This window comes from Pygocentrus nattereri, chromosome 13 (genome assembly GCF_015220715.1).
Source record: "Pygocentrus nattereri isolate fPygNat1 chromosome 13, fPygNat1.pri, whole genome shotgun sequence".
Taxonomy (NCBI): domain Eukaryota; kingdom Metazoa; phylum Chordata; class Actinopteri; order Characiformes; family Serrasalmidae; genus Pygocentrus; species Pygocentrus nattereri.
In genome coordinates this window covers 10237744-10258823 of record NC_051223.1, presented here as the reverse complement: position 1 = coordinate 10258823, position 21080 = coordinate 10237744, and the positions used below count along the sequence as shown (strand labels likewise).

The 21080-nt window shown below is 42.7% G+C and overlaps 1 protein-coding gene across 2 annotated transcripts in view; it reads right to left on the bottom strand.

The window, feature by feature from the left end:
* Positions 1-470: 470 nt before the first annotated feature.
* The window catches only part of taok2b (TAO kinase 2b), a 47646-nt gene continuing 27036 nt past the window's right edge, over positions 471-21080 (bottom strand). The window contains exons 15-19 of one of the 2 annotated variants that reach the window (XM_037544056.1): positions 20122-20325; positions 18953-19192; positions 7914-8135; positions 6203-6385; positions 471-3780 (exon numbers count right to left, since the gene is read on the bottom strand). In XM_037544056.1, coding sequence (XP_037399953.1) covers positions 2920-3780; positions 6203-6385; positions 7914-8135; positions 18953-19192; positions 20122-20325 — 1710 coding nt within the window. In that variant the 3' untranslated portion in view covers positions 471-2919. The remainder of the gene's footprint in view (positions 3781-6202; positions 6386-7913; positions 8136-18952; positions 19193-20121; positions 20326-21080) is intronic. The other variant, XM_037544057.1, reaches the window with a different exon arrangement.

Genomic DNA, 21080 nt, shown 5'->3' with positions numbered 1-21080 from the left:
AACACTGACCAACCTCATGTTTTCATTACAAAAAGACATCATAGGCAGTTCTGTTTTCTTGGCAAACATTGAGTAAAGACATATCAAAGATACAGGGAGATTCACTTGAAAGAGGCCCCGAATATTCTGTACTAAGTGTCTCTAGGACAAATCAATCTTGACCAAACAACGTGCAATGAGCTCCTCAGGATATGGAGCTTAGAATAAGCTGGGGTGCCCTTGTGTCAGAGCGACGAGGTAGATTACTTTGTCCTAACGGGAGCTACAGGAGAATATTCAGGGCATCTTTCAAGTGGATCTCCCTGTACATCATCATCAATGTTGCCAGTATTTTTTTAATAGTTTTTTAATTTGTTCTAATGTATCAAACCTCAGAAAAAAGGAAATATTCTGACATATATAGTATATCGTGATATTATATTTTGCCACATCACCCACCCCTAAATGAAATAATCACACATAAGACGTTCCTTGTTAATATCAATTTATTACCTTTTAAATTACTTTTCATTTTTGTTTAACACATGTTCGAACGACTCCCTTCCGGCTGAGCTGGAAGTAGCTCGTAAGTTTAAAGTACTAAAAACGTCCTCTCAGCAAAACCTCCACTTCTACCTGACTGTCACATTCACAGACGGCCTACGAGCGTTCAGGACGGATTCTGATTTACCGTCCATCGAGACGCCCTGGCCTGAAACGAACAAGGAGAGCCTCCTTTACCACCGTCCATGGATCCACACGGGTCTCATCCCTCACCAGGGTCGGCTCGGTCAGTGTTTAGCCCTTGCCTTTTCCGTTTTCGAGCTGAGATGGTGGTAACTGCTCCGAGACCGACCGCTCAGGGCATTAAGATTTGAAAATAAATAAAATCCATTTCTGTGGCGCAACCTCATCAGCCCTCCTGACAACTAGACCCAACACTCAAGATACATAAGGAGTTCTGCATGCACTGTTTGTTTTACTTTAAACCAAGCATAAAGGAGCGGGTTATACAGAGTCGTCAGAGCTGGTGTTACGCTGTTTTTCTTTTTTGTTTGAGTTCATCAGGTTGGGGGGTTATTTCTGTTGGATCTCTGAGCATCTTGGAGTAAACGCAGTCTTGATGTTTCGACACAAAAATCTTGCAGTATGCCTTGCGGCCTCGTGAATGCCCCTGTCACTTTACTTCCAACAGTTCCCTGGACAATTCTGTTCCTTCATTGAGGTTCCCATTTCGCCAAAGAACATAACACTCAGTCTGGACAAACGCAACGTAAACCCCGATATTTCGGACAGCTCTTTCAGTCCTTCATGTCACCTTAAACCATCCAACTCCTGAATATCGTTATGACACCTCTCTACTCAAGACAGTGTGATTTTCTTAATCGTAGTGATTGCAATCCAAAAACTACAACACTTGTGTTATTTATTGTCATTTACGTGAAATAATTAATACGAGAACTCGTCGTTCTCTTCACTTGCAATCGGTAAAAAAGGAAAACTGTGGCAATATTATTGGATTGTGTAGCATTTGGCCGACACGCGCACACGCACGCAACCTGACTATTAACAATTATTAATAATCAAGTATTAATAACCATTAATACCCATAACACACACCAGACCTGACAAAAGTAACACTTTTTTGCAGTTAAAATCATTTCATTTACAACAAAACTGTCTTATTTTTGTATTTGGGAAAAAAAATGCGCACATAACAACAAATAAGGTACTAGGAGTTGCGCTGTAGTGATGCAACCCCAGCTGTACTCACCTACCACTAAATGTTAGGCATATTCCATTCATATTTTGTTCTGTTATATCAAAGTTATGATAATCATTACTATAGAAAACTGTGGACACAATGCTTCAACACTTCAGATACTATATACAATAAAATTTCCAATTGGTGGGACTCTAAATGTCTATGATTTTTCTCAGACAGTTACAGTAGCCTTACGTTTCAAATGTGACTGGGATAACATATGAATACAAATGTATTTTGTACATTAATCTCATGCACTGGAGCAACTCCCACAGACACGAATGTTACTGTAAAGTCTGACGACAGAGCTGGTTTTTTTTTTGTTCTTTTGTTTTAAACACGCACACTCTAATGCGTAAGTGTTGAAGGACTTCGAAGTTTAGCCTTAGAAACATTCTGTGTTCGTGTACGTGTTCGTAAGTCATTGTCCCTTTAAGACTCCTTAAAGGCAGTGGTGATGTTCCAAGCCGGTCAAGTTATTTATTTGATTTGATTTTTTTTGTCATTTCCGATGTTTTACCTTTGCTTTTAAACACCCTTACAAAAAGGTTAAAAAAGAAACCTCTACGACGACTAACAGCGAAATGAAAAGGATGTGATTAAGATGTGCTCTCTCTTTTCTGCCTCTCTCTCTTTCATCCTACTGCTTATTTTTCTTTTAACTCCTCCAAAGATCCTCCTAAAAGTCGGACAGGAGGTTAAAAAGGCGAGCTTGTTTTTACGGTCAAAAGGCCTTTGCACACCGAACGCGATGGGAGGGAAAAAGTGTGAAAATATTTGGAAATAGTCTGTTTTTTCATACCAAACCATATATGTGATACGATTTTTTAGGCATATCATCATAAAAATGGTTCAAACTTGAACAAAACGCCAAAGACACCATTTCGCACTTCACTGACATTTGTGTCAGTGCCTCTTTCTCTCTTTTCAGTGAGCACTCTCAGACGTCCGCAACCTAGTTTGAATATACTTATTATTTCGTTATATAAGATTTCCCCGTTCTGCCATCTAAGTCGCCGCTGTGCCAGCGCCAAAGTGATTAGTTGCATGTCACCTCCTGCAAAAGTGCGAAAATATGTGGCAAATTGCATCCGGCGTGCAGGAAATACGCTTGAATAACGATTACAGAATTGAATTAACTCGCAGGAATAGATCGCGTCCGGTGCGTAAAGGCCTTAGGAATAGGAGAGGTGCGATCCATTGGAGATGTGGGAGGTGACAGAGGTGCTGCGGCTCAGGACTCCGTCTGCGCCACCCGCGCCCCCCGGGCCACCCCCAGAGGCCGTCCTGCGCAGGGGCTGAGGGCTGTTCCTCAGGGCCATCAGGCTGGGGCCGCGCACCACCAGGCCTCCTCCTCCATACATTCCCTGCGAGGAGGAGGAGGAGGAGGACGAGGCCTGGCCAGAGGAAGAGGAGGAGGAGAGTGAAATGGAAGGCGGGGCTGGAGGAGGAGGAGGGAGGAGAGCCAGGGACTGGGAGGAGGAACGGGAGGGCAGGTGGTGAGGGAAGGCATGGGGGTGAGCGAGGTCCCCCCGGCTCCCTCCTACTCCTGCCCACTCCCTCTCTTTCTCCCGCTCCCTCTCTCGGTCCCTCTCCCGCTCCCGGTACAGCTGGGGCGTGCTCTGGTGGTGGTAGTGCTGGGGGAGGTGGTGGCGGTGGTGGTGGTGCGAGGAGGACGACGAGGAAGAGGAGGAAGAGGAGGAGCGGGACGAGTGGTGGACGGGGCCATCCCGGGCCAGGCCCAGGGCGTGGGCGGAGGAGGATGAGGATGACGACTCGGCACGGCTGGGGCCTCGGCGCGAGTGGGGGTGCGGACCCCCTCCGTGGCTCCAGTGGCTGGAGGAGCGCGGTGTCTGGCTGGACGGGTAGCCCTGCTTGGGGTACGCCTCGGATGGGATGCCGGTCAGAGCCAGGCTACTGAAGCCCAGCCGCAGGCTCTCCGAGTCGAAGGCCTCGATCTCGCTGGCTTGGCGCTCCAGCAGCGATCGGATCCTCTCTGAACGCTCATTCTGCAGGGACAGCATCTCCTCCTCGATCTGCAAGGTGGCACAAGGACATGGTCAAAAAGACATGGACACATTCACCTACTGCAGTGACCGAGCTTTGCACAAACATATCGTCACTTTCAAAACGCTGTATCTCCAAACGATAAATTTATAGGAGGAGACAGAACTTTAACTTTTAATACAAGTTGATGTGGGAAAACATCTTCATTTATAATTCTGGAGCATTTATGTTGGTCTACTCTTCACAAAACTGAAACACAATGAAAAGGACAGCTGGAATTTTTCAAATTATGCAAAAAAAGTGAAAAATGACAGAAATTGAAATACAAGGTTTTGTCCCACCAGCAACAGTATGTTCTTTCACAGCTGGACAAGATTTAAAAACACGGAGAAAAATTCCATTAAAACTAATCCGAAACTGCAGCGCACAATTTGTTTGTCAATACAAGTGTTGTTTTCACGTTTTTATTATTATGTTAACCGCTCTTGATTGTTTACATTTTATACACCCAATAATCAAGTATTAATGTGGGTGTTTTTTAATCCCCAACTCGCAATGATGCAAAGTATTTTTTCCCCAATTTATCCAGTCAGAATTTAATAGAGTGGGGTAGCCTTTTTCAACTGTAGCTGTTTCACCGTTTTGTGTCTATTCCTTTTTGGACAAAAAAACAACAACTCATGTGCTTACTGCAGCCATAACAACACTCATTTCCTCAGTTTATTTTGCTGCTGTTGAAGCAAACCCTCGTATCTCCAAAATGATAACTTTACAGGAGAAGGAAATACATACTTTTCTTTGTAAATCAGTGGAACCAGACATTATCGTCCTAGTAATTTTAGGCTTCTTCTTTTGGTCCATTTTTCATGAAAGTTACACACAATATAAATGGTAGCAGGCATTTTTAAATTATGTTAAAAACTGAAAAATTACAAAAAAAATGGAGATACAAGATTTTCTTCCACAGCAGTGGAAATATACCTTTCGTACATAACTAACAAAAGTTTTTCATTTTTTAATTTAAGTTTAAATTTGGAGATCCCTAGAACACACAAGCCCTTCCGCCACAACAAAGCCCCGATCCAGAAAGGGTAGGCGCTCGCCGTGGAACACTACTAACAGGCCTGGCTCCAGGGGGTAGTGTTCCACGGCGAGCGTCTACCCTTCCTGCAGCTGAGTGTGAAGCGGTTGGTATGCGGGTCAGCACCTCCAAGTCTGAGTCCATGGTCTTAGCCCAGAAAAGGATGGCATGCCAACTCCAGGTAAGGGAAAAGGACCTGTCCCAGGTGGAGGAGTTTAAGTATCTTGGGGTTTTGTTCACGAGTGACGGGAAGAGGGATCGTGAGATAGGCCACAGGCTGGGACAGACGGCAGCAGTAATGCAGTCACTGTACCAGACTGTAGTGGTGAAGAGTGAGCTGAGCCAAAAGGCGAAGCTCTCTGTTTACAGGTCTGTTTACTGCTATTTGATAGAGTGAGGAGCTTGATCATCTGGGAGGAGCTCAGTGTAGAGCCGCTACTCCTCCGCATTGAGAGGAGCCAGCTGAAGTGGTTCGGGTATCTGATCTGGATGCCCCCTGGATGCCTCCCGGTGGGGGTGTTCCAGGCACGGCCTACCTGGACAAGACCCCGGGGTCATCCTATGACCCTTTGGAGGGATTATATCTCCAAGTCGGCCTGGGAGCGGCTTGGGGTCCCTGGGAATGAGCTAGAGGAAGTTGCGGGGGACAGGGGCATCTGGGATTCTTTGCTCTCTCAACTGCTACCATGACCCTACCTGGACTAGCAGTCAATGATGATGAATTAAAATTTTTTCTATCAATATTCAACTTCATCATCTGAGCTGTCACTGGTATAAAATGTGAGGTTAACGTTAATAAAGTTATTCTTATTGTTGTTATTATTACATGGTGCTTTTATGCAAAAGTGAAATTCGTCCAACTTGTAAAAGTGTTCTGCTCTCATGGAATAAATACCGTCATCATTTTTCTGAACACTTTGCGGCCGATTCTCTCAGCTGTTGGTGCCCAAGAGAAAGAATTAGCGTGAACACAGCTTTATTTAGGCAAATACGATCTTAAAAGTTTCTCTGCGTCATCGTGGACTAAATTCAAGTAATCAGGTGAATTCGCCCATCAGAACTGCTCCTGCCTGATCGCTATTAGGTAGAATCAAGACATACTGGCTTCTTTAGAAATGTTCATCTCTGAGCTTTTGCCTTTGAGAAAGTTTAATAAAAGTAATTCTGTCTGTATAAAATTTACATGCTAACCACTTTTTGGGTGGAGCTAACAATAGAACTGGGCTGGTGTGCCCCCCCCCCCGAGGCCCACCTACAGCAATGGGCCTGCATGTACATACTGTGGTGTGATGTGACTGAACTGAAAATCTCATAAGAGGGCGGTTACGAAAGAGATGACAGCGGACTCTGATCTGGCTTGAGTCTTTTACCCTCTGCTCCAGGAGAGCCCTGCGGATGGACACTCTCTGCTCCAGGTCCTTGACCTCCCTCTCGTGCTGCGTGTCGGTGTGGATCTTGATCTTGCTCTGATAGGCATTCAGCAGCTCCAACTCCTGCTGCAGCTGCATCCTCAGCGCCTGGTACTCCGCCTCCTGCGTCTCATCCAGTCGCAGCTGAAGAAACAGAGCACATAAGGTCAGTGAGGCACGGCCTCTGAGGACAAGGTGGGCACTGATACCCACCTCAATGTGGCCTGCTATTTTCAATGCTGTCTCTAACATGCCCTTGAAGACTTGCACGTCATTTCCCCTTGATAGGAGGCGAGGGTCCCGATATCTACAGCCATATTACTTACTATCCAGAACCACCAGTGAACCTACAGGCCTTCCGAGTTCATATGGAACATTGACGATGGAAAAGAAAATTTATTTCTACATAATCTTATTTCTTTTTTTATAAAACTTCTTTTATAAATGTTGACTATAAAACAACATTTCAGATCAGACAGCATATCCACGCAGTAACGTTCTGTGAGGGAGCATTTAGAGGTGGACGTCTGGTTCCTATCACAACTAATGTGAACCATTTTTCTTTCGAATGGAGCATTTTACATCAAGACGAGGCCTTGGAAGAGCGAGGGATCAAGTGAACCTTTATTGTAGACATCATTAGCAGAACTTGCCCAGAAAACCTAAAAATCCCTTTTCAAACCAAACAACAGGAGAAACAGCTGTTTATGGGCAGTCGTGGGCTGGAGGTTAGAGAACCAGCCCTGTGACCGGAAGGTCGCCGGTTCACTTCACGGATGGGTTACATGGGGAGGTGAAATTTCCCCATTATGGGACTAATAAGGATCACTTACAAATCAGAGCAATAAAACACTGGTTTCAATCGTTTTGCTACAATACAACTTCACCGTGTTGTACAAGGCTGCTGATGTGACTGCAGCTGGCATTACAAGGTTTTTTTTAGCTAACCAGAGCCAGTTTAAGGGGAGTCTGGCCTGTTATATCAAAGACAGGACTGCAAAATGCCAAAAGGCACCTGCAAGCAAGTCCTCAATGGATGGGAGGAGTGAATGGAGCTAAACTCCTAAAAAATCGAAAAGTTAAAATAGTTTCTAATCACTTAAAAGTATCCTGTGCATTTGCTTTTTTTCTACCGCACACAGGTTTGGGGAAGCAGGACGCTATCATCACTGCAACTGAGCGCTGACTGGTTAGCATTACTGCTACTGAATGCTGATTGGTCTTGTCCCACTTGTCTCATACTCTCAAGCTCCTACAGCCCTACAAACCTTCTCACACTCCCAAGTCCACCAGCACGAGAAAGGCGCTAAATAATTGACAATATAAATGGAAGCTATTGGTATTATACAAATGAAAAGTGTTTCAAAATATATTGAACGCAACCAGCAGATGGCGCAGTTCTGCACTTTCCTTCCCGCTGCACCTTCCCTTATCCTGCAAGCAGTCACTTGTGTCCGAAGTCGGCGAGGGCTTGTTTAAAAACAGCACTGAAAAGGAGGGTGGGTCATGCCAGGGATGCAAAGGGCAGCATCGAGGGGGCTCATCGTGGGACAGACGACCTGTCCTCTCTCCGCCGATGAGGGCATGCCTTCAATGGTGCAGAATGAGGGGCGTGGCTCAGGTGAAGGGGGGGTGTGGATGAGGGTGGAAATTGTGATTGACATGTCCTTGCCTTACTCACAGCCTGTGTGGACAGCATGTCGTTGATGGAGTGGTCGTACTGCTCGGCCAAGATGGCCAGCTTACGCGTCTGCTCGTCCTTCAGCCTCTTCAGCACGGCCTTGTGGTCTGCCTTGGGCGTGTTCTCCAGCAGGTGATTCCGCAGGGCCTTGTACTGCCTCGTCTGGATCTTACACGTCTCCTGGAACTGCCGCTTGATCTGCAGCTCTTTGGACTGCAAGAACAAGGGAAGACGGCAGGCAAAGAAATGTTTGTCGGTCATCTTGTGTAACAGGGTAGCTACATCTTCATCTAATAAACACATTTAAATGTTTGCGATATGAAGGAAGATAAACGATAGACGAAAACCTTCACTGACAGGGGGCCACTTACCTTAGAGACACTCTTGGAGCCACAATATTAAACTGAATTGGTCAAATGCATCAATCACCCATAACATCATTACCACCTCCTTGTTTCTATGCTCATTGTCCACTTTGTAGTTCTACAGTTACAGACTGTAGTCCATCTGTTTCTCTGATACTTTGTTACCCTATTCTTCACTGGTCAGGACCCCCATAGACCCTCACAGAGCAGGTACTATTTGGGTGGTGGATCAATCTCAGCACTGCAGTAACTCTGATGTGGTGGTGGTGTGTTGTGCTGCATTGAGTGGATCAGACACAGCAGTGCTGCTGGAGTTTTTAAACACCTCAGTGTCCAAACACCTCAGTGTCACTGCCGGACTGAGAATAGTCCACCAACCAAAAACATTCAGCTAACAATGTCCTGTCGGAAGCGTCCTGTGACCACTGATGAAGGACTAGAGGATGACCACTACAAACCGTGCAGAAGCAAATGAGCTATTGCCTCTGACTTTACATCTACAAGGAGGACTGACAAGGTAGGAGTGACTAATAGAGTGGACAGTGAGTGGACACAGTAAGCAGGAGAAGCAGAAAACATACTTTACTTTTAATGTAAGTCAATGGAACCAGAATCTTTTCCAAAGTAATTTTTGGAAAATTTGTTTGGTTCATTTATCATGAAATTTACACACAACGTAAAGAGCAACAAACATTTTCAAAATATGGCAAAAATGGAAAAACGACTAAAATAGAGATTTTTTAGAGGTTTTGTTCTGATGGCAGCCCACATGGCCAAGGGCACAAGAGCTTTAAACCGGGCACAAAACGCTTGTTTTAGCCCTTCTGTCCAAGCTAGAACAGAGTTTTATGTTATGTACTTTTTCGATCCTACAGATAAAATCTGTCAAATTGCTGCGTAATAGTTTGGGAACAGCAGGGTCGCCAGCAGAGCAGCGCCACCTGGAGCAGTGCCTGGATTTGAACCCTTGACTTTCTAGCTGCTCTCCTGCCACCCCATCACAGCACCATCTTTTGAGATTAAATCTGACCAGAGCCTGACAAAATATCCAAATCTCACCATGACGTTGGATCTGAAACTGCCCAAAGCCAAACCACGTGAAGTTTCAGGCTTGAAACTGACCAGAGTCTAATAAAATTCTGTCCGAAAATGACCTGAATTGGCCCACCACCCAAGTGCCGAATAAAACTTCATGTTTCTAATGATGCCGATCGTTGACTTACTGCATAGTGACAATAACAGCCGTCATTAGATCATGGATAAATAAAAATTTTCCGATAATTTTAGATCGCGGACCAAATTTACAATGGCTTTAATGAATACAGTGCTTATCTCATTGCGTGATGCTGACAGAGCAGGATGGTAGTCTTTACCTGTTTAATATTAAACCTCTAAATCATTATATACAACATACTGAACATAGACATTTTGGCCAAAAAAAATAATTATCCAGTCCTTCTGGTTGCACTAAATGCAGGTTAAAAACTGTTGAAAGTGGGAGGTGAACTGTGCACACAAGCCAGTCATATGTAAAAGTTTGGGCATCCCTGGTCGAATTCCATGTGGTGTTGAAAATAAGACATCCTCTACAGAGAACACAGTTCAGCACAATTTAAATCACGAATGAATAGAAACTCTGCACTAAAACTTGCAGCACAATTCCGTATTCAACTGTGTTCTCTGTACCACAATGTGTCAACCTGTGCACTTATGCAATTTGACCAGGCCACCCAAACTTTTGCACTTTCATTTTACCAGTCAGGCTTGGACAAATACTCAATGCTCTGAAGGGCACCATAAGCACCTCTGATTAAATCTAGCTGAGGCCTCTTCAAGATGGACATCTTTCATATCCTGACTGGAAACTGATGGCGAGAACCAAACATAAGGCTCAACTAGCCCAGGGGTCGGCAACACGCGGCTCTTCTGCAGCCCTGTTGTGGCTCCACAGCTGAATTAAATTTGTAGTTAAAAATAAAACAATCCTCCTTTACAATGTAGAAATGTCCTGCTCTGTAAAGTGTTTAGTGCTGTGTTATGTCATTATATTCAGTACTGCGTGTTGCCTGGACTGTGACTATTTAGAATATTCTTCTTGTCTATTCTTGTTCATCCCTACATGGTCACGTCGGTCACACCTGTCACTTGTCATGTATAGGCTGGGCCTAATCTTGGCATCAGTCCTGCTATAAAACTCCATCAGCCCAGTGTCTTACGGGCTGGCTGGGTGTCTGATACCTGCACTCAATGAATAAACTTCACTTCACCAGACATATGGCTGCTCCCTTGGTTAAGTTAGGGTTTGGATTCATCAACAGTATAATAAAGCTCTGCTGATCATTCAACACAGTTTAACAGTAAATGGTCTTAAACGCTGGAGTTAATGTAGAACTAGTGATTCACCCTTTAACCCTGAAGATCAGCGCAGACTGCTGGTCACCATAGCAATGCAGACAACAATCTCACCCAGCTAGTAGCTCACGAAACGGCAAAGAGAACGATTTAAAACAAACATTGATAATTCGGAGACGAATGGACTTATTTGTGTTTATAGTCACTCCAGCTGGTTTCCAGATGCAGTTAATCTTCAACCATCAAACACTAAAAAGTCACAAGGCTGAAGTCAGTTTCTCGCTTTTTGTTAGAATTTTTCTGTTCCACCTTAAATGGTGCAGTAGTTATATTCTGGAACCTCAGGCAGCTTTTAGGTTGGCACTAATTAAGTAACTTCAGCCTTGTAAAAAGTCAAATGCTGAGAGACATTTTACAAGAAACTGTTCTACTTCTGAGGAAAAGTTTCCTGCTGGAGATGCGAGAAAAGCAGCTGTAGCTGAGCTGAAGCTTAAAGCAGAGCTAAGCAAGTCTGAGTTTTCATTTATATTATATTTAGCCTATTCTGGTACTTCAGCTCATACAGACACATATTTACAGCCAAGATGGTGAAATGGACATAAAACATTGTGGCTCCCAAAGGGGTTTGATTTTTATTTAAAAGTACTAAAAGTACTTCTTAACATTTGGGTTGCTGACCCCTGGAATATCCATTCTGAGCATACAAGTGTTTCTGTATAGTCATCAAACCCAAAATTAAATACTGCTCTAAAGCTAAAGGCTTTTTCATACGCTCGTTTTAAAAACACAAAACGAAAGAAAACAGGATAAAACTACAGAATGGGTACAAATAAAAGAGAGAAGATGATTAAGAACTTATGGAAAAAGACAAACTCAAATCCAAACAAACAAAAGACGGTGATTTCAACAAAAAGAAATTTATTTAAATTATGTAAGACAAAAAGAATAAAATTCTTCATACTTACATACAGTAAACATCCATTCATTCACACACAGTGAAGATGAAATGTGCATAAAAATGCCATTGAAACATGGGGGTGCAGGACTGAACATAAAAATACCACAAATATAATCAATTTCTCAAACATAATTCACAGAACGGTCACATAAACACACAAAAAGAACAGAATGTGTGTAAACATGCACATATATTGAACAAAGGTGACGTTTAAAACAAATTACATTCAGCAGTAAATAACCGTCATGCTGCGTTCAAAAATAATGCCTCATTTTGCTCCGACCGAACCCGCTTTTTAAAGGTGAAGCTGATCTCGAAAGGTGAGAGAATGTCTAAGAAATTCTGTTTGTGTAAAATGAAGAAAATTAAACAAAAAGGTCACTTTGCAAATGTCAAATTCCCTTAAAAAGAAATAAAATATATATAAACATTAAAATAGAACACTTTGAATCAATTGTGATACTTTAAGCAGCTTTTACATGTAAATAAAAGCCATTTGAAACTTTCTTCAGTCGCTGTTTATATATTTCTAACTTCTCACAGTGCAAGCTAGTTTTAAATCCAGTAATAAAGCTCTTCATTTCTTTGCGGCATCACATTCTTTGGCTGCAGCAATCTTTGGTTTCGCATCACCGCAACTTACGATTCCTCCAGAGGATTGTCTTAAAATGGCCCTGATAGCCTTTATTCTAGCAAGAATCAAGGCTATGTTGCTAAACTTACAGTTTAACACATTAAATACTTAAATTTGATATATGTAGATCTTCTAAAAATTTGTTACTGCTGTTTCAGTAGCAAACGTGCTTAGCTAAAACTCCATCTTCATATAAAAGTACATGACTTCAAATATGTTTACATGGTAAATCGTTAAATATTTGTCACTGCCAAAAAAAGCACAATAACATTATATATATATATATGTATGAGATTGTCATCTGCTTCACTATTTCACCCTCATTACTTTCATATTTTTATTACGCCACCCTGCAATTATCAGGCGTTAAAACCAGCCAAAACACCCATTCCTAAAGATAATACAGTGATAACTGCCTAGTAAGGTCCCAAGTCTCTTGAGAAGAAGGAAGACTGAATGCTAAAAAACAAAAAAGGCAGAACTGGCGTCGTATTACAGAAACACTCTGAAATCTGTTTAGTCTCCATGACGACTGAATTCCGGACAGTAGCTATTCCAGAATATCAGCTGACTTCTGTTTAAGGCCCGTTTCTATGGTTTTTAGGCGGCTGACTCAGGCAGCATAGTTCACTACCAACATAATGAAATCCATTTATTTCTACTGTAAAACGCAGCTTTCACTTGGAGAGGTTTTCTTTTCTAACTCTGTGTTTTAAAGATTACGGCAGCTGTCCAGCTAACATTTTTAACGTTATTTTGATGACGTTTACATTTCAGCTGTGTGCGTACAGTTGGTTGCTAGGGAACAGACCTGACAATTGATTGTCGACTTCAATCAAGTAGCTTAGGATTTACTAGCTTGAAATAAGATGCCGTTTGATAAGATTCCTAACTTAAAATTTGCTTATATGACAAGATCTGGAATACGAATTTGTGAAAAATCTCAAAAAGACAGGAGGTTTCTGTAATATGGCCCCTGGACCAAGAGCACTGATTTAAAGGGAAAGCTGACTGTTAAGACTTGTATGCTTAAAATAGTGCACACATCCAATCCTATTGAAATAGGATGTATAACCCAAAAGGGAATTTTTTGTTTTATTATAAAAAAAGAAAATGACAAACAGGTAAAATTTCAATACTATTAGGTCACCATTGACATTGACGACATCACAGTTGCAGCTGACTTAGTCTTACAGAAAAACAAGACAGCCCAAAGTTTTTGTTAACACTTTAAACACTAAAACATAAATTAAATGATAAATACAAATAAATAATTAATCAATAAAATTGAGTACCAATAACAGTTTAGTTTATCTTCAGTTCAGCTTAAATACTGTTAATGAGCTGAAATAAAGTGTTTACTCATAAATAACATCAGAACTAACAAGTACTTGTGTTACTCATTAATTATCTGTTAATCAATCTGCTGATTTAATGTAATTAATTGCCACTTTGTTTCCGTCCCAGTTAAGTAATTATTCTCGTTACTACACTGAACTCTACAATTAAGGCTTAACTCCTTCCAGATATCTTAGTCTATTAAGTCCTTAACACAAAAGCATTTGTTATTTCTCATGTTATTTGAGTAAATAAACGTATTAGTTCATTAACAGTTTACTAAGCAGCAGTTAGTACAGTTGTTGAGTAAGCTGTGAACTCAGGACAATCTAAACTATCAGTTAACAGTGTACTCAGTTACTAAGTATTATGTACTTAATCAGTAACCTGTACGAGTAGTTCATATATAAATGAGCGTTTCATTACATATTACTATATAATTATCAATTAAATTGTTACCATTCTTCTTCAGGAAATCGTTGCACTCCAGCTAAAGTTGGAAAGGCTTAATGATATATGTCTTAAATAAGATATTTAGCTTGTTTATACAGAATATATGAGGGAGCACATTCGTTTGTTGCCACAACAAAATCTCTACTAGTTAGTTGACATTTATTACCATTTTTAGAAATTTATAAAGTGTTTTGCTCAGTTTATCCAACATATTTTAAAAGCACTGGACATGTAGGCCATACAGACGTGTCTTAACTGTCAGGGTTCCCTTTAAGATCAGGATAAAAAGTAATTAAATTTCATTTTTGGCTCCTGTTTTCTGCTAATTTTACATTTTGCCACTCAACACCAGATCATTTTATTAGCAAAGTGTCTGAACGTCGACTGCCTTCAAATCAATAATGGCTTGTTTCTTTCTGAAATGACTGCAGCTTATTTCCCACTTCCAAAGAAGAGCCACACAGATGTCTTTAGGTCAAGTCTTTTTCTAGGTAGAAACTATTGCACTTCAATACAAACTACATCTGTAGTGTTTCAGGGGCTGCATAGTGTGAACAGCTGGATAATACAGTACAGTTTTCACAGTGGGTGCTGCAAAAAACTGGTCGGTTAACCAGCAAATGCAGTGATTGCTTCCGTTTCAGGCGTTCGGCAACCTTCTCAGACAGCCTTTTTGAAATGAGCCCTGCAATGCTAGCATGCTAGTTGCTTCTCTGAAATCGTAAGACTTCCTCAAAACACACACAAACACAAAATGGAGAAAAAAAAAAAACAAAACAGAACAAAGGATTGCACAAACATGGTCATAAAACAACAACCAAAAGACATAACTCTTATTAAGAAAACAAACAAAGAAAAAAAAAAAACAACAATAATTCAATGGCAAAAATAAACTTTTACAAAAAGCACATCTTGACTAATATTTCATATTCACTGGAGGGAAAACAGCAAATATGCGAGTTTGGACAGAAAATAAGTGAATAGATTGGAGAAGGGGGTGTGCCACATTTTGCGTTTTGGGACTGGGATGGTAAGAGGGAGTGGTCCCAAGGAGTGAATTTGGGAGGAGAACAGAAGAAAAAAAAAAGAATGCAGGAAAAGATGAATGGAGAAAAAAAAACCCATAAAAATGAAAGTGCACAGCCACACAGACAACACACACTCTGGCAACTTTTCACAACACAGGTGGCAATATGGCAAAAATACAGGGAGATTCGCTTGGAAGAGGCCCTGAATATTCTGTAATAACTCTCTAGAACGAATCAATCTGAACCAAACTACGTGCAATAAGCTGCATAATATATGGAGCTGTATATGTCGTCTGCACTGTAGACTGGGGTTCAATCGCCACATGGGTGAACACCCTTGGGCCAGACTCCTAACACTACCTTCACCTACCTGTGTAAAATGATCAAATTGTAAGTTGCTTTGGATGAAAGCGTCTGCCAAATGCCGTAAATTTATCGTATTTTGTTGGTTCAGATTGCTTCGTCCTAAAGGGAATTACAATGGAATATTCAGGGACTCTTTCGATTGAATCTCCTTCTATATGAGAGACTATCACAATACATGAGGTACATCTCGATAAGTAGCTTTTCTGAGGTTTGATCAGGTGAAAAAGACCAAAAAAAGCAAACAGAGTCTGCTAAGAACAGGGCAGAGCTATAAGCGCTATCGGACAGGACTGGCTTTCCATGATGGGGGTAAAGCAGTTTCTACCAGCGGTTCCCAGTCATTTAAGTTCCATCAGAATGTGTCACGTGAGGAACTACATAATTTGACCTCTTGCCTCCAGGAGATTTAACCTACACACTTAAAAAAGGGTTCTTTTGTAAAGAAAATTATTCAAAGAAGAACTACGAACACTCATGGACCATTTGAATGAATAAAAGGTTCTTTGCATCATGTTTTTCAGTCTGATAAAAATGTGCATGAATGCTACAGATGGTTCTATACAGAACCTATATAAAAAAAGGGATCTACATGGCACCAAAAACCGTTCATGTTGATCAAGAATGTGATATAGAGGGTTCTATATAGAACCTTTTGAAAAGGGATCTATATAGCACCAAAAAGGGTTCTTCTATTATAACAAGATAGACACTGTAACAGTAGAACAACACTTTTTGGTGCTATGTATATAGGACCCTTTTCAAAAAGATTCTATATAGAACCATCTACAACACATTGTCCATCGTTCTGAAGAACCCTTTCATGATGCAAAGAATCTTTTAATCATGCAAACGGTTATTTGAGTGTTAATGGTTCTACAGCATCTCACACAAGTGAGCACACCCTTCACATCTTTTCATGAGACAATACTATAGAAATGAAACTTGGATATAACTTAGTAGCCAGTGTGCAGCATGTATAGCAGTGCAGATTTACTGTCCTCTGAAAAGAACAACACACAGCCATTAATGTCTAAACAGCTGGCAACACAAGTGAGTCCACCTCACAGTGAACGTGTCCAAATTGTGCTCAATTGTGTCGTTGTCCCTCCCTGGTGTCATGTGACAGGTTAGAGTTATAAGGTTCCAGGTGTAAATGGAGAGCTGGGCTGTTAAATTCGGTGTTTTGGGTACAATTCACTCATACTGGCCACTGGATATTCAACATGCCACCTCATGGTAAAGAACTTTGAGGATGTGAGAAACAGAATTGTTGCTCTCCACAAAGACGGCCTAGGCTATAAGAAGACTGCCAAGACTATTCAGACATTAATGGCTGTGTGTTGAGTTCTTTTCAGAGGACAGTAAATCTGTACTGCTATACAAGCTGCACACTGACTACTTTAAGCTACATCCAAGTTTCATTTCTATAGTGTCGTCCCAAAAATTATATAATAAAACATTTGCAGAAATGTGAGGGGTGAACTCACTTATATAGAATGGTATATAGAACCATTTTCTTTACTAAAGAATGCTTGAAGAACCATCTTTTTTGGGAGTGTAACAGCAGAAAAGTCAAAAAGGTTCTACACAGAACCATCTACAGCACATTCTCCAGCAACATGACGTCCTGAACGATGCAAAGAACCCTTTAATCAGGGAAACATTTGTTTGAGTGTTCATAGTTCTATTCTTATCCAGTCCTAGTCCCACCCAAATAATGCTTTAGACAACTACACTGTTTGGGAGCCTCATCAAAACTTTTTAATGGAACATAAGGTTGTCCAGGGACCAAACATATCGTCAGACAAGCTTACTGTGATGACGATATCATATCACCCACCTGCTTCACGCTCTCCACATCCTATGGTTTCTGTCTATCTCCATGGCACAATCTTCCCCCTCAAGCTTCTCCCTGAAGCAGTCCTCCTCAGCCCACTCTCCCACCTCCCCTCCTCCCTGTAAACCCTCACCCTCTCCTCCCTCCTCCGCCGCTCCCTCTCTCTCCTCTCCCGCATCCTCCGCCTCTGCTCCCTCACCGCTCGAGGTAGAAGCCGGGGCAGCTTGCTTGGCTTCTCCTCACGCAAGAGCCCGAAAGCCCTCAGCTTAGTCAGATAATGTGGAGGAAGCTTTTTTAGCACTTGGCTAGCTAGGCTAAGCACCACCGAGTTAGCCAGATCAGCCAGGACCCCTATGGGACGACGGACGAACCGCCTCGCCCAGAGCAAGCACCGGGCCAGCAGGGCGGAACCAAAGCTCTGGGCTTGAAACTCTGTCGGAAGGCTCTTGATAGGCATCGGAATCCTGGAGCGGCGACCGCCCCAGTTGCGCCCAGCTTTGGGGAACATATCGTAGAGGCTGCGCTCGGCCAGGCCGCCCAGCAGTGACTGGCAGAGGGTGAAGAGGGGCTTGGGCAGGCGGAAAAGTAGACGCACCCACAGGCGACGGAGCTTTCGTGGGGCGTCCTGGAGGAAGACACGGGCCGGCCGCACCACCAACACCACTACCAGGTAGAGGGAGAGGAACAGCGAAGGGGAACTGAGGAAGAAGGCTGAGATCAGGGCCACTGGGACATAATAGAGACCCAGGCTCAGCGACAGGCCAAGGCTAAACACCCCCGAAGCCCAGAGTGTGAGTGATAAGTATGTGGTCAAAGAGAGGGAACAGAGGGAACGCAGGAATAGGTAAGAGAAGAAGAGGGCCAAGAAGGCCAGCTCAGCTGAGAGGAGGACTGAAGCGAGGGAAGGCAGTGGTGGGGAGCGGCGGAGGGAGAGGAGGAAAACGGCAAGGGCGAGCAGAGTGGGCACGGACGGCTGAGCTGCCGCAGAGAGCGAGAGGACGAGGCAGATGGCATGGGAGAAGAGAGAAGGGAGGGAAGGCTGAGAAGAGGATGGCGAGGGCGCGGGGCGAATGGGAGGGGGCTCGAGTTCCTCTAAAGTGTCAGGGAAGTAAAATTCAGACAGTTCGTCCACTTCCCGTTCACGCACGTGAGGCCGGTGCTCAAGAGAGGGGGCGGAGATCAGCTCTGACGGACAGCCGTCTGCCACGCCCCTGCCCTCTTCTCTCTCCTCCTCAGTCTCCATCTCTGTCTCGCTACCCGAATCATCTTCATCGTCCCACCGTAGCCCTTGTAAACGCCTCTGATCATCTTCATCTTCTTTACTTTCGTGATCCTGCCATTCTTTGCTGCTTACCTTCTCGCTCAGCTCGTCTACATTTTCCTCTTTGGCGATTTCTAGCATCTCTCCCTCATCTTCTTTCTCCCTGCCCTGGTCAGTTAACATTTGGCTTCCTTCATCTCCTCTACTCACAACATCGCTCCCTTCACTCAAGTTGCTTTTCTGAGTTCCATCAACTTCATCACCCCTCTCTTCCTCCATGGACTCTCCCACAGACAAAGCAGACTGTCCATACACACTTTCATCCGCATCCCACCCACTCCCGTCCAACACCACCTCCTCCTCCCCTTCCCGTAGAGGCCCTGCCCCCACATCATCAGGTCCCTCCCCTGTACGCTCTGCACCGTCAGTCTCACTCACTCTTAGGCTCTTAGGCTGCTGGCGGACCTCCATGGCATGCTTCTGGCGGAGCTCCTGCTCTCGCCGCTTGTTGTACTCCATCTGGTTAGTGAGCTCACTCTGGTGCTGTGTGCGGATCAGGTCAGCGCGAGTGCGCTGCACAAGGCCCAGCTGCCGGAACTCCAGCTCCTGCGTAGACTCGTGGTGCCGCAGCAGCATGGCACACTCCAGGTCCTTCAGTGTCTGCTTCTTGTTCAGGTCCTGGTGGAAAGGAAAAGGTAACAAGTTATTCCCATGACAAATACTGGGACAAATTAAATAAAAACGAATCTTCTCATTAGACATAGAAAGAATTATGCTTGGTTGAATAATTAAAACAAGGCTGAATGATTTAATTGATTCAATGGATTTTTAGCAACAATTTGAAAATTTAAGTGACCAAATTCTCATTACTGCCAACACAGAAAGATCTGAAGATACATTTGTAAACAACAGTGTTTCAATCAGATTTTTGAACCTGTCAAACTAAGCATTTTAAAGTCAATTTTTAAAAAATGTATATATTTATTTTGCAAATGCTTTTGCAATTTTATCTTAGCACAGCAACATATTTACATTAATTCAGATTTAATTTTACTTGTGCCATATTTTGTTGTTCTGGTTAACATTTTTAGGTTTGCTTAATGTTTTCCTTGTAAAGAGATGCCACAATTAAAAGTGAAACAATTTTTTTTCTAATTAAAAGAAAAAAGGAAAAATACATTAAATTAAAACTTGTTTGTAGACACATTGCAGTACTGAAAATTCTGGAAAAAAATAAACGCCACAAACTTCAAAAATAGAAAGACGTGCTCCTCACTTTTTGCAGAAAGCAGAAAGAAGCATTAGAGCAATGATATACCAGGTCAGACAGCTGAAACACAGATACAAACATCCCTAATGGAAATATAAACAGTTCACTAGTGCGAATTATGGTGTAGAACAGCATCCCTAACTCACAGTCTGGGAGAGCAACAAAATTTCAAAACGTGACCAATTGTGCTTCCTAATTTTCTTGAAAAATGTAAGCACCGGGGTCCAGCTAATAACTGCTTTCAAGAGCTCTGGATTCAGATTTGTTAGATTTGGGATGGAGATGAAACCTGCAGGAAGGTTGAGGGGACTGTTTGCACTGTGTTTCCAGGTTTTACCTCTCTGAGCAAGTCCTGCTCCATGTTGTGTCGGGCCAGCAGCATCTTTCTCTTGTACTGGCGGCATTGCAGCTCGTAGTACTGCCTCTGGCGCCTCAGCAGCCCTGCCTCCTCCTCAGCCTGGATCTGCTGCAGACACTCCTTCTGCTGCACCAGCCACTCCTGTTTCTCCCGTTTTGGCGTGGACTGGTTTTCATTCAGCTCCTGTGTGCAAGAACGTGGAATTTCAATGTATTCAATGTGTTTGCATGCAAAGATTTTTGAATCTGTGGAATACATTCCAAATACAGATTCAGACTAAGGTGTTTATTCTCATTCTACTCAACAATCTGATGGAAAATCTCTGTTCACACGCTCCCTACATGTAATCCGATCCAAAATTATGCACATGCGCAATGAACAACTTAAATGTCGACTTTTAATTACTTCAAACTGATGTCAGACTCAGAAAAACGTGCTTCACACGTCCTTATTAAAGAAGGCAGAGAGGAAGACGTCGTGCTCCGAGACACATAAGCTGGATGTCCGTCCCACCGCCGTCTTTTAACTCTAGCATGACCAAGATTTCAGGATCCTCAGGACATCACCCCTCCTTCTTGCCAGCAATTAGCAGGACCATAAGTCAACTTTTATTACGTTAATTTACAGAGAAGCACTGAGGCAGCAGCTCTGTGGTGCATCCAGTAACTACTAGTAACATCTGTCTTTCTCTCCCTATGTCTGTAAATATATAAAATATGTAATATACTGATTGTTGTTGTTAGTGTAATATCTCCATATCATTCTCATCAGTACAGCATTCCCTTGTTTATTGCGGGTGTTACGTTCCAGGACCACCCGCGATAAACAAAAATCCGTGAAGTAGGGACGCTATATTTATTTAAGTATTTATACACTATTTTAAGGCTTTATAAACCCTCCCCCACGCTTTTACGCTACATAAACCTTTCCCATTCCCT